At 35.2% G+C, this 14680-nt stretch overlaps 1 protein-coding gene and 3 pseudogenes across 1 annotated transcript in view; 1 reads left to right on the forward strand and 3 right to left on the reverse strand.

The window, feature by feature from the left end:
* The first annotated feature begins 433 nt into the window (after positions 1–433).
* Positions 434–4779, forward strand: LOC123221486 (annotated as a pseudogene).
* Positions 4780–5589: 810 nt separating this feature from the next.
* LOC123220038 (60S ribosomal protein L13-1) overlaps positions 5590–14680 on the reverse strand; it is a 67748-nt gene continuing 58657 nt past the window's right edge. The window contains exon 5 of the mRNA XM_044642036.1: positions 5590–6088. Coding sequence (XP_044497971.1) covers positions 5867–6088 — 222 coding nt within the window. The 3' untranslated portion in view covers positions 5590–5866. The remainder of the gene's footprint in view (positions 6089–14680) is intronic.
* Positions 6117–7972, reverse strand: LOC123220773 (annotated as a pseudogene).
* On the reverse strand, positions 11377–13786 carry LOC123220774 (annotated as a pseudogene).

Here is a 14680-nt window from a genome sequence, read left to right on the forward strand (position 1 = left end):
ACGGATACAGCTGAAATACTGATAGCGTCTCTCCCAAAGGCCTCTCCTCAAGAGAATTGGGAACTGTTCCCACCAGGTTGCATCACTTTCCCTGGAATTTAACTTCTCCTGCATCTCCATCTCACCTTCTATCACCACAGGTTTTAAGACCTTTCTCTTCTCAATTTTCGTTCCTCGAGCTTCATAGGCCTCCACAAGGTACTGCATATTAGAAAATCTATAATCAGATCAACATGCAACAGTATTTGTAAAAATCATTATTGGCAGTGTTATTGATACTGACCTCATGAACATCAAAAGGAGAGGGCTCTCCATTTTGACAGCTCTGGTTTCCAGTTCCACGTGGCAACTTGGCCTGTATTTTTGATGGAAATGTTTTGTCATTTATGTGCCCATTTGCAAGATCAATGACAAACTCTGCTGGTTATTGGCGATGAGAAGAGATCAACCGATTGAAGAGAAATATGGCATGTCTATGAGCTTTGAGTGGTTCAGTTATGGTGTATGTAGCATTGATTATTTGTTGTGACTAAAATTACTAATGCCTATGATTTGATGAATGTATGTAAATAGGGAGCAAAATCTAAAATGATGATTCGTGAATCTTTGGTTTTGATGATGGAGAATGCAGGGAGTTGCTTGTGTTCATGCATCCTTATTTTGTGGAATTTTTTTTTTTCGTTTTGTAAATTTTGATGCATATTATTCTTAATTGTTATTGTTATTATTATTTTTGATAAACTAAGTTGTTGTTGTGTTTGTGCAGGTGGAATAAAATTTGGGAGGGAAACGTTACTGGTGATGAACCATTGATTGACAAACTATCATTTGATTCTCAGTGTTTAGATGTGGTTTCTTCAAAGAAGCCTAGACCCACTGATTTGATTTTCACGTTAGTATGTTTATTGATTTATGATGTTGCATGCACATCTCTTTTTATTATGTTTGCTACTGGTATGTTCATTGATGTTATGCTTTGAGTTTTTGGTGGATACATCTACTTGCCTTTCGCAGTTGTGTTGTGGTAAGGCTTCAGAAGGGGTATTTGTTGGTGCCTTGCTGTCTATGTCTTCAACTGCAGTGGTAATATTTTGCCAAGTACTTATCTAGCTGGAGTATACTTGATGCTGGGAATGGCAATGGTCTGCTCCTTCAAGCACTTGCTAAGCAGGGGTACACTCTGAGATTTTTGCCTATAGTTCTGGTATTATGTGCTATATTAATCTAAAATTTTTTAAATATTATTTAGTATTTTACTTGCAAATAGATCTACATCATGTTCATAATACACATGCTGTGTGGTTTTGAAGAGTCATTGCAGGAGTTTTAAGAAATGAGATAACATGTTATCATCTAGGATATAATATGGTATTATGCAAGTTTTTCCAGAGGTGGGTAGATTGTGACATAGAAAGCCAACTACTATTCCTGATGCTACTATAATGTAAAACTATAGAATCCAAAACTTTAGTACAATAGTCATATTTGGACCTCAGACTAAAGACACTAAACCAAAGAATGTGACTCTCACTTTCTTCAGTTATCATTTGTATGTGTTTAGTGGTTTTCCTTTTTTTCCTTTTATTTGGGAAACTATGAAATAATTAAGCAGCTTATTTCCACATTTATAGACTCTAGAATCCCAGCTTCTATGTAAAACTCATTGTTCTTGCAGGATTTTGAAATTTAACACACATTTAGTCTAAGTCTTTTCATGCGTATGTAAGACAAAGATATACTATTATATTAGCAGTTGGCATGTTTCAATACATACATACATGCATACATACATACATTTTTCTGCTCTACACACATTTTATTGAATCATGGAGCCATTACCATGTTTCACATAGTACAAGTAGGATACTTTTTAGACTAAATGGTTTAGTGGAAAATTTTCCCGCCTTAATTTATTGTCAACTAATAGTCTTATGGCTGTTTTGGTCATTTACTTTTTTTTGTCGGAATGGGCCTCAATATAGAATATAAATCGCATGGATTGGACAGAAAGTATGCTGTTGAAAAATGTTAATTAAAATACTGAAATTCAGTCATATTGTTGCATTTTGGTGAGAGCTGGTAAGTGTTGACCATCTAGACGGGCAGCTTTATGCAAATTCCATTGCATTTTGGTGTCAATCTGTGGCCCTTGTTTTCAGTGTTTTTCTCTCTCTTCCTCTCTTTATGTTTTTCCTCTTCTTTTTCTTTTGACAAAGTTTTAAACAGGAATCGGAGGGGAAGAGGTCTCTTTGTTTGCAATGGACATATTTAAAGTGTAAGTTTCTCTAACCTGACCTGATTAGCATCTTCAGTCATAATTCTTGCATATCAAGGACCTTTTCAAGAATCGCAACCTTGTTTGAAATACTCAGGTGTGAGAGATACTCTCAAAAGAAAGGCTGGAAATTTGATGTTGTAGGCTTAACAGAGTCTGATCTGAGAGGATAAAAAGTTTGTCTTCCATCCTTTGAATTTTCATGAGCCCATTTCTATCAGATGTGAATTGTTCAGTCGTATAATAGGTTACAACCTATAATTAATTTTTTTTTTTTTTAATTGTTTAGGAGATGGAATTACCTTGTAACTGTTTTATAAATCTCTGGTTTGCCCTTTTCTTAACCAGGAAGCTAGTGCAGCAATCTCAGGAGCTGGTGTCTATGGGAAACTTAAATTTGAGAGTGGAATTCATGGAGTTAAGGCTTCAACTATAAGCCCTTTGACTTGCAATGAATGGTATTGTAGCAGAAATTACAAACAGTTATCATTTTGCAGTGTTTTCTTGTGACAGAGAAGTCTGGACGAGGTCATACCAGTGCTGTCTCTGTTCCTATCCTTCCTCAGGCTGATGAGGTGCTAAACGAATTGAAGTTGATTGAACGATAATTTTTGTTATGGTGCCACAATTTTATGGTCATTTTTCTTTACAACTGTCACCATTGCAGTATTGGAAGTTGATACGTACCCATGAATTGACAGCAAGCAGACCACCAATTCCAGCTACTGAATAGCTCCTCCAGATGGTTCCAGGTCAAGCTTTCCTTCCCCTCCAACTCATCACTCAAGCAAAATTTCAACAATCTGAATGCAATACGACAACTAAAAATTGGAGAAAACAGCTCAAGCAACTCAACAGCAAAGAAATAGCAGATACTATTAGTGACACCAATTATAATTCATTATAATAACCATGATAGTCTAGCCTCCCTCCGGGAAGGATTAAATCAAAAAATAGAGTTATTTTAGAAAACAAAATCAATCTCAATGTTTCCTATATTAATGACAACATTCCCCAAATCAATAATAATATATTTTTCTGCCCATTATCTTCTTTGTTTCCTCTTATATGCTGGGATCTATCTACTGCCTTGCATATCTTCTAGGTGCCCAAAATTAGTAGCTTCAATATCTTCTGGATTTTCCAAACTGCCCTCCTGCTCTCTGCCTCCATTTGCATTTTTGGCCCTGCGTGCATAAACCTTTGCTATTAGATTTCCATCAGAAGTATTATGATGTTTTATGACACTCAATCTCATTGATTTCTATGTTTTGAGGATTTGCAGGCAGATGCCCAGTTGAGGAATGAAGATTTGGGGATTGATACTTATAGATCCGGTGGTTCAGGTGGTCAGCATGTAAATACCACCAATACTGCTGTCCAAATAACTCATATTCCAACGGGGGTAGCTGTGTCCATCCAAGAGGAACGATCTCAACATATGGTATAGATTTTTTATCTACATTCCTGAGTAACCGATTAAAATATGCCAGCTGGATCAGTTTGTTGATCACCATTCCTTCGTAACATGTTATATTAAGGCCTATGTTTGAGTGCCAGCTTTCCTTCAATTTCATTGCCCTTTTATGGAATATCTAGGAAGATGACTTGTTGATTCAAATGACCTCCTTTTTCCTTTTTCGTATTTTATTAAGTTACCATAAACAGAGCTACATTTATGAATCATAACAAGGAAGAAAATGAGAATGTAGTTTTATAGGCAATGGATCTTGATTTATTACAACATTTATGAGCAATTTATTAATGTCAAGTCTCTTAGTATAGCTGCGGTACTGTATCATTATCCCTCAGTATTAAGTAAGCTATATATGGTAATTTGTGGGCTCAGTGCTTTATGTATCATCAATTTTGGTTTTTCTTTGCTTATGGGTCTTTTGCCTTTTAGGTCGTTATAATAGAGCAAAGCTAAAGCACTAAAGGTTCTGCGTGCAAAGTTGTATGAAATGAAAAGGTTAAGAATTCAGATGAGTAGATCAAAACTTCGATCAGAGCAGGTAAGAGTGATTGTGACATGAAGATGAATAAGTTTACTATTGTTTTTTGTCTGTTATTTTCTAGAATAATGAAGGGATCTTATCACTGTAAATAGATTGGTAGTGGTGATCAATTGGAGCATATCCGAACTTACAACTTGAGCCTTCCAAACATTGGTTCGAACGCTAGTGCAAGTACCTTGGATTTCTTGCACAACAGTCAATAGGTACCTATATTGTTTTGCATGTGTACAGTTTTCTGTGCAAGCAAATCCCCAAGTTTTTTATAATTGTGGATCATATGGAAGATAATTGTAATTAGAACATACTCAGTGTTGTGAAATTTCATAGTAGAATCCAAAAAACAAACTTCTAAACTAATTTCTATTTCTTTGCTTGAATTGTATGCAGGGTAAGCTATTAGGACTAATGTTTATGTCTCTCTTAGGAAAAGACAAAATAAAGAGGGGAGGGCAGTTGGCAGCAAATAGGAAGATAGGAGGGTCTTAACTCTACTAACAAATCAACAACGGGAGAAAGGGATAGGTGGCATATCATTCGAGGAAAAGAAGAAGAGATTAGTTTAGGAAAGGAAGAAAAAGGAGTAGTTGGAAGTGCAGAGGAAGAAGGAGAAATTTCAGGAATGTGGGTGGGAGAGTGCCAGCCTCTCGGAAGCTGAGCAAGGAAGACATTTGGTTTACTGTGTGTTTTGTGAATTTTTTGGAACCTAGTTTTACTGTAATTGAGCTTGTGCTGTTGTGGGAACCTGTTCCTGTTCTATATTTCTGTGATTATCAATTGTACCAGCTGGGAAATAGTCATTGTATTGATGAAAGAATGTTGTAATTAAGTTGATGATTCAATCAATACAATACATGTTTTTCAGCTCTATTTACAAATGCATGTTCTGTTTTGGCTGGAATTTATTAGCCTCTGCAGTTGCATCAGATTGGTGATTGAGTCTTGAGTGAGATATTGTCTAGAGTGGTATTGGTTGTGAAGCTTTGCCCAGTTATTCATCAATTGGTATCAGAGCATGACTAGGATATAAAGCAGGATGGAGGGGGTAGAGCTGGAGATAGCAGCAGTGAAAGAACAGGTGGTGATTATGGGCACTCGAATGGAAGAAATGAATCAGACGATGGAAGGGTTGGAGGCTAGTGTGGAAACTATTAAAAGTAACTTGAGGGATTTACGGGAGTCCACTATAGGCAGGGAGACGATAGAGAGAGGGTTGGTGTGATAGAGATTGAGATGTCAATACAAGAATTTGTAATAATTTGATTTGCTTGTTCATTGCCAACTGCACATGGTTTTATGTTCATTCTTTGTAATTCATGCATAATATTTTTCTTTTTTAATTGTTCTAGTCTTTTATTTATGGAACTTTACCTCCAAAAATAAAATTCTCAAAAAACAAGGCAGGCAAAGGTTCACACAAATGATGACCAAGAAATCTTAAGCCTCAAACTGCACCCATGTCATCAATACTAAGAGTACCACTACCTTCAGATAACTATAACAAAAAGAATAAAAAACGAAATCTAAGAGCGAAAAGCAGAAATATGTTAAAACTCCAAAATGTTGCTGCCTCGTTTTACTTCTTCTCTTCCTTTTCAGCCTCTGCAGCCTTTTTCAGCCTTGCACCAACATGGCTGCTGTTCATCCTCTCCACACGCACCTTGTTGCATGCCTTGAAGAACTTCATCACCTGACTAACTTTAACAAGTTCCACTGTAGTCTTCTCAAGGGTGATAGGCATGTAGGGTCCTTGTACTTGGGTTGCTGTTGCCAGTTCCTCTGGAGCAGAATCACCAGCCCACATCCAAAACAAGATCATAATAATGTTAGCATAAGATATGGTAACAATAAAATGATATTGACAAACTTTTGTCTTTTCCAATTACCTTGACCTTGCGGGCACGTCTTGGGAAGACAACCAATTTGGTATTGTAAGTCTTCAGCTTCTGAACGTTGGCTTGGAGGTTCTCCAGAGATTGGTTCTTACAACGATGATCAACTGATATACCAATGGTTGGAGCAAGCTTCTTGGGAATACCTGCAGCCTAATTGAGGCAAACAAAATGTTAACATCTAGATATAGAAATGGTTTCAACATCAAGCAATATAGGAAGACCAAAAATTGAGAACACATAAAAAAATCTTGTGAAAGTGACAATTTTACAGCACACTAATCTGAACATACTCTCAACTTCACTACCTATATGATGGCAGCATTAAATCCACTAATAGTTGCCCTTAGAATTATAGGAACTAGAATGAAAAACCTAATATGGAGATTACCACAAATCAGCAGTAAGGACAATGGATTTCAGTGACATAATCATTAAAAATAACACTTTTTACATAGTGGTACACTGGTACTTGTAAAGGGACAAAGCAAATTTTTAAATTCAGTTCTTCAGTACTTGCGAATTAACAAAATACTTGTTAGATTATTACCTTCAAATCTAAGCACACTTTTCATTTAGATTAGTCAAGTTTCTCAATCCTATTCAATTCAATTTATTCAACAGTTAGTTTTGGCACTGCAAATGGGTAGTAAACAGTTCATAGACCTCACAGAAAAAGAAGGCCATAGTTTGTGAAGAATGCACAACAAGATCCAGATACAAGTTACAGGGTAATCATTCAAACTAGAAACGCTAAATGACTTCATAATATTTATTACTAATAAATGTTTAAAAGGATAAAACACTTTTCAAACTTAATATTTAAAATTTTTTTCCCTTGCAGAATTCATTCTCAAGATCTACCATACAAATCCAAACTAAACTAGCTAGAAGTCGCCATAAACATGTCAATGAAACAAACATTTATATTGGACAATTCAAAGTCACTTTGTATACACTAAACAATGAAAGGATTTCTTTAAAACCTATAATCACTCGTTCGAATCTCTAGATCATAGAAAAACACTAACACCTCTTAACACCGAAACAGATTCCAGATCAACCATAATCCATAATCCATAATCTGATCAAGCGCAGCTACAAGGAAATTGAAACACAAGTAACAAGCAAATATATTTACGCTACAAGGCAGTCAAAATACAAGTAAAAATGTAAGAATATCAAGACTCGAGGCGATAGAGACAAATACAAACCTAGCATCAACTAGAGAACTCACTTTAAGCTCTTCAAGCGTGAAGCCTCTCCCAGCCCTGAGCTTCATATTGTACTTCAAAGTCTGCCCATGAACGATGGGGCGAAGAGGGCCCGCCGTCGGACGAGGCAAGATCTTCACGGCCCTCTTTTGACGAGCTAATCAACACAAAAAAAAGACAAATTCAAACCCACAGAACAAAGCAATTAAAAAAAAAACAATTAAAAAGACTAAATCCAAAATTAAAAATGCCCACCAATGCGACGAATGGTCTTTCTCGCGAGTTGGTTAAACTAAGTCTTAACATAGTTTTGCCAGTGCCCTTTGAAGTGTCCATTAGGTTTCTCACTTACCTTTTCGCTGCAAAATTAATATCAACTTCTGCAGTTTTCGATGATAAAAACCGGTTAGGACGCTTAATCACGACTTAAACTAATAAATAAGCATGTTCTCTCAACTAAGAGCAATTTCAAATTAAAAAACACGAATATCAAGCCAGAAAATGCATCTTCTAACCAAACCGAAACAAACCCAAAAACGAAGACAAAATGATACCATTACTGACTTGTGACGCCATTTTGAAGATGATGATGACTGAGATACTAAAAGAAAACGAAAATTTTGAGCCGAAATCATCGAAAAAAGTCAGAAAACAATATTACATATAGGACGAAGAGGGGGTTGAATAGGAAAAAATGGGGGAGAGCAGCCATTATATATAGAAGGATAATTTCGGTAGTCTACCATGAATATTTTCACATCAGACATTTGTCTCCTGTTATCTTTTTGTTTAAGCCTACGAAGATGAAGGAGAAAGGAGCGGAGAAGTATCTGTACCATCAGAGGGAGGAATGAGAATGAGAAAGATATTGGGTCTTATATTTGGGCCTTAGATTCTGAAATTTTAGGAATTTTCGGGCCCATTCACCACCCCAACCTGAAAAATATTTTGAACAATTCTTTCGTTCAAAAGCTCATCGAATTTTTTCAAGCAGAAACATGTTTTTTCACTTTGAACTTTTGAGTCTCAAGCCTGTCAAATTCAATTGACAAACTTAAGAGAAAAATTTTAACTGTGCTGTTTGTTTCATCAGGTTTGATAATAAAATTTTTGAATAATTTTTTATTATCAATAATTATTTGATAAAACCAATATAAATAATAATACCATAGTAAATATTAAAAGGTATTCTCATTTTTAATTAATATAATAAATAATATAAAAAATATTTTATAATAATTATACATAAAAATATTTAAATAAAATAATATTATTTTTTTGTTATGATCAATTAAATATAATAATTATTTAATTGTGTGTCTTCCATCCTTTGAATTTTCATGAGCCCATTTTTATCAGATGTGAATTGTTCAGCTGTATGATAGGTTACAAACTATAATTAATTTTTTTTTTAATTGTTTAGGAGATGGAATTACCTTGTAACTGTTTTATAAATCTCTGGTTTGCCCTTTTCTTAACCAGGAAGCTAGTGCAGCAATCTCAGGAGCTGGTGTCTATGGGAAACTTAAATTTGAGAGTGGAATTCATGGAGTTAAGGTTTCAACTATAAGCCCTTTGACTTGCAATGTATGGTCCTGTAGCTGAAATTACAAACAGTTATCATTTTGCAGTGTGTTCTTGTGACAGAGAAGTCTGGACGAGGTCATACCAGTGCTGTCTCTGTTCCTATCCTTCCTCAGGCTGTTGAGATGCTGAACGAACTGAAGTTGATTGAATGATAATTTTTGTTATGGTGCCACAATTTTATGGTCATTTTCTTTACAACTGTCACCATTGCAGTATCGGAAGTTGATACGTACCCATGAATTGACAGCAAGCAGACCACCAAACTGACTGTTCCAGCTACTGAATAGCTCCTCCAGATGGTTCCAGGTGAGGCTTTCCTTCCCCTCCAACTCACCTCAATCACTCAAGCAATATTTCCACAATCTGAATGCAATACGACAGCTAAAAATTGGAGAAAACAGCTCAAGCAACTCAACAGCAAAGAAATAGCAGATACTATTAGTAACACCAATTATAATTCATTATAATAACCATGATAGTCTAGAGTCCCTCCGGGAGGGATTTAAATCAAAACATAGAGTTATTTTAGAAAACAAAATCAATGTCAATATGTCCTATATTAATGACAATATTCCCCTAATCAATAATAATATATTTTTCTGCCCATTATCTTCTTTGTTTCCTCTTATATGCTGGGATCTATCTGCTGCCTTGCATATCTTCTGGTTGCCCAAAATTAGTAGCTTCAATATCTTCTGGATTTTCCAAACTGCCCTCCTGCACTCTGCCTCCATTTGCATTTTTGGCCCTTTGTTCATAAACCTTTCTTATTAGATTTCCATCAGAAGTATTATAACGTTTTATGATGCTCAATCTCATTGATTTCTATGTTTTGAGGATTTGCAGGTAGATTTCCAGTTGAGGAATGAAGATTTGGGAATTGATACTTATTGATCCGGTGGTTCAGGTGGTCAGCATGCAAATACCACCAATACTGCTGTCCAAATAAATCATATTCCAACGGGGATGACTGTGTCCATCCAAGATGAACGATCTCAACATATGGTAAAGATTTTTTACCTACACCCCTGAGTAATCGATTAAAATATGCCAGCTGGATCAGTTTATTGATCACCATTCCTTTGTAACATGTTATATTAAGGCCTATGTTTGAGTCCCAGCTTTCCTTCAATTTCACTGCCCTTTTATGGAATATATAGAAAGATGACTTGTTGATTGTAAATATTGAAATTCCAAGTCCCTAATGATATAAACCTGTCAGATAACCTCCTTTTTCCTTTCTCATAATTCATAAGTTACCATGAAACGAGCTACATCTATGAATCATAACAAGGGAGAAAATGAGAATGTAGTTTTACAGGCAATGGAAATATGACTTATTACACCATTTATGTGCAATTTATTAATGTCAAGTCAAGTCTCTGCTATAGTTGCGATACAGTATCATCCCTCAGTGTTAAGTAAGCTATGTACAGTGATACATGGGCTGAGTGTTTTATGTACATTAATTTTGGTTTTTCTTTGCTTATGGGTCTTTTGTCTTTTTGGTCGTTATAACAGAACAAAACTAAAGCATTTAAGGTTCTGTGTGCAAAGCTGTATGAAATGGAAAGGTTAAGAATTCAGATGAGTAGTGGTGATCGATTGGAGCATATCCGAACTTACAACTTGGGCCTTCCAAACATGGGTTCGAACGCTAGTGCAAGTACCTTGGATTTCATTTTCTATTAGAGAAATTGTATGCAGGGTAAGCTCTGCTTTCTCTCTAATTCTTCTAATTGTTTTTTCATTTTCTATTAGAGAAATTCTTAGATCTTTTGAATTTTTTATATATATAACACTTGATTATCCATACGATTGTATATACACTAATACAAAAGAAAATTTTGATTATTTGACAAACTATAAGAATCTGAAATTAGGTCTAAATAAGATGTATAATAATGATGATTGTCTTTTGATTGGCAAATGAACCAAAATTTATGGTAAAAATGGTATGAATCATTTTTACATGTTTATCAATAACCAAAGTTTGTTAATGCTTTGCAGAGGAAGAAGAAGTTTTTTTTAGTTTGTTAAAAAAAAAAAATTGTTTCTAGTTTTTTTTAGAGGTGTGACTCACAATGTTCCCATTATCATTGTTGTGCCATTGCGTCCTGGTTACTTCCAATAATTTGTACAAGGCTAAAATGGAAGAAAATCATCGGGAAACAAAGGTAATATATTCTAAATATGAAATTGTGAACAGTTAAACCTTAGCACAATGATTAATTTTGTGGGTGCATTTGTTATTACGTGAAACTTTTCTGTATATAATTTATTAGAAGATATTTCATCCATCCCCAAGGGATATCTCAATAACACTTTTGGGGCAACCATATTCTGCATGCATGACAGGGTTGGGAATTTCATTATGGACTGCCAATGTTATATTGCTCTACACCACCCAACTCTTGCTTCTTTTTCAGTAATATTACCAAGAAATAACATTCTTTACAGGCGTATCGTAAAACACACAGGAAGCTCCATATTGATGGCCTCATTTTGGCAACACATACATCAGCAACACTATCAGTTTGAGAAGGGTGAGACTGGGACAGTAACGCTGAGTTGGTGGAAAATGAAAAGGGTGACGATGGTTAAAAAGGGATAATCTCACAAAGACAAGCTAAGAAGTCCTATTGATGAGACAATAGACAGCATGGCAAGGAATTGAGATCTCAATGAATGTCAATGTAGAGGAAAAATGACTAATCGTCGCAGGTGGAAGTGGGAATTGGAGGAAGGAGTTTTGGAATTATATGTTTTGGTTGGATTTTTATTTATTTTTTTAGTTCCAAACAGATAACACCATATATCAAAAAAATCATGGCAAAATGTTGCTGCCTATTTTCAGGCCTCGATTTACTTCTCTTCCATTTCAACCTCTGCAGCCTTTTTCAGCCTTGCACCAGCATGGCAGGTGTTCATCCTCTCCACACGCAGTTTGTTGTATGCCTTGAAAGACCTCATCTCTTGACTAACTTTAACAAGCTCCACCGTAGGCTTCTCAGGGGTGATAGGCATGTACGGTCCTTGTACTTGAGTTGCTGTTGCCAGTTCCTCTGGAGCAGAATCACCAGCCTACATCCAAAAAGAGATCGTAATAATTTGAGCATAAGATTTGGTAACAATAAAATGATATTGACAAACTTGTCTTTTCCAATTACCTTGACCTTGCAAGCACCACCAATTGGCCTTGTATGTCTTCAGCCTCTAAACATTGGCTTGGATTCTCTCCAGGGATCAGTTCTTACAATGATGATCAACTGATATACCGATGGTTGGAAAAAGCTTCTTGGGAATACCCGCAGCCTAATTGAGACAGATAAAATGTTAATGTCTAGATATAGAAACAATTTCAACATTGAGTGATATAGGAAGACCAATAACTGAAAACACAAAAAAAAAAAAAAAAAAAAAAAAAAAAAAAAAGTGAAAGTGACAATATACAGCACACGTAAAGTGAACATACTCAGCTTCACTACATCCATGATGGCAACATTAATCCAATACTAGTTGAACTTAAAATTATAGTAACTAAAATGAATAACCTAAAATTGGGATTACCACATATCAGCAGTAAGGACATCAGATTTCAGTAATGTAACCATTGTAATAAAATTTTAAAATAGTGATACTTGTAATGGGACAAAGCATATTTTTGAATTCAATTCTTCAATAGGGAAATAGTAACGAGACAAAATGTAACTAAACTATTTGCAAAATCTGAATCAGAATGAATTACTACTTCATCTCTAGTACTCACGAAGAAACAAAATACCTCTAAGACTATTACCTTCAAATTTAAGCACACTTTTCACTTAGATTATTCGAGTTTCGCAATTCCATTTATTCAACAGTTAGTTTTGGCACTCCAAATGGGTAGAAAACAGTTCATACAACTCAAAACAAAGATGCATGTGGTATGTGAAGAATGTACAACAAGATCCAGAAACAGATTACCGGGTAATCATTCAAACTAACAGTCGAATATTTAAACTAGTAAATTTTTAAAAGAAAAAAAATACTTTTCAAACTTAATATTTAAAATTTATTTCCCTTTACCCTACTGTGTGCGGAATTCCATCTCAGGATCTACCATACAAATCCAAACTACACTAGCTAGTGCTCACCATAAATATGTCAACCAAACAAACATTTATATCAGACATTTCAACATCACTTTGCATACGCTAAGTAATAAAGGATTTCTTTAAAACCTATAATTACTCAGACGAATTTCTAGCTCACAGAACAGTAATAACACCTCTTAACACCAAAACAGGTTCCCAATCAACCATAATCCATAATCTGATAGAGTGCAGATACAAGACGATTGAAACAAAAGTAACAAGCTCATATATTTACGATACAAGGCGATCAAAATACAAGGAAAAAGTTCATATATCAAGAAACAAGGCGACAGAGACACAAATAAAACCTAGCATCAACTAAAGAACTCACTTTAAGTTCTTCAAGCGTGAAGCCTCTCCCAGCCCTAAGCTTTCATATTGTACTTCAAAAGTCTGCCCATGATTGATGAGGCGAAGAGGGCCGGCCGTCGGGCGAGGGAAGATCTTCACGGCCTTCTTTTGACGAGCTAATCAACACAAAAAACAACAAATTCAAACCCACAGCACAAAGCAAAAAGGCTAAATCAAAAACTAAAAATGCCCACCAATGCGACGCCTGATCTTGACATAGTTTTGCCAGTGCTATTTGAATTGCCCATTAGGTTTCTCACTCACCTTTTCGCTGCAAAATGCTTAAAAAATCAGGGTTTATATTTACATTGAACATGTAATTTGTGGATTTTAGACCAACTGCGGTGAACACTGTTAACTGTTTCCAAAAACTGTTAATACCATTAACGGAAGCGTTAAGTAATGCTCCGAATTTGACAACTATCAAAGTTGCCCCCCAAAAGGTCCAATCGATCCGTTTTCTCCCTTAACAATGACAGGTAGAATGTGGCAAAGATTCATTTGCCCCCCATAGATGGCCGACTTGCCTTATCATCTCAACACAGTGCTAGGCGTCATCAACAACCACAAGTCACACAAATAATTCACCAGAAGTAATATTTCAACACATATTAACATTTTTAAACTTACAAAAAATGAATTTACTTAACGAAAATAAAATTTCTCAAACAACTTTTGCACTTTGGGTTGTGTTTTGATTTTAAACCAGATCCAAAATAATAAAATATAACACAATCAAACATGCATAAGAAACATGTATTTTGGGCCCGGTTTTAATATAATTCAATAATAATTTTTTATATTTTATAAATTGTTTGAGGGAATGAATGGAAACACTTTTGTCTTTCTTTTTGCAGAGAATTTGATTACCCAATTTAACCTGTGTGGGTTTTGTGTTATCTTTATTTCTTTTGTTATGGGGGACTTTAGAAGCTTTTGTGCCTGCTCTCCCCACCTAATTTTTTTCACACTTTACTCCAATATGATTACAAAATCTAATACCACTATTTTCATTTCTATTTTTATATCGGTGCTGTGGGAATTTTACTAGAGTTTATGAAATTTCACTAATATCTCACTCTCATTGAAGATGCAACATCACATTTATAATATGAAATGCCACACTATATATTAATATCCACAGCAACTGGGTCTTCCTCATCCTATTTAGAATTTTATGGTTTAATGGATCATATGCTTTGGCTTTGGG

The sequence above is a fragment of the Mangifera indica genome, chromosome 7 (assembly GCF_011075055.1).
Source record: "Mangifera indica cultivar Alphonso chromosome 7, CATAS_Mindica_2.1, whole genome shotgun sequence".
Classification (NCBI taxonomy): domain Eukaryota; kingdom Viridiplantae; phylum Streptophyta; class Magnoliopsida; order Sapindales; family Anacardiaceae; genus Mangifera; species Mangifera indica.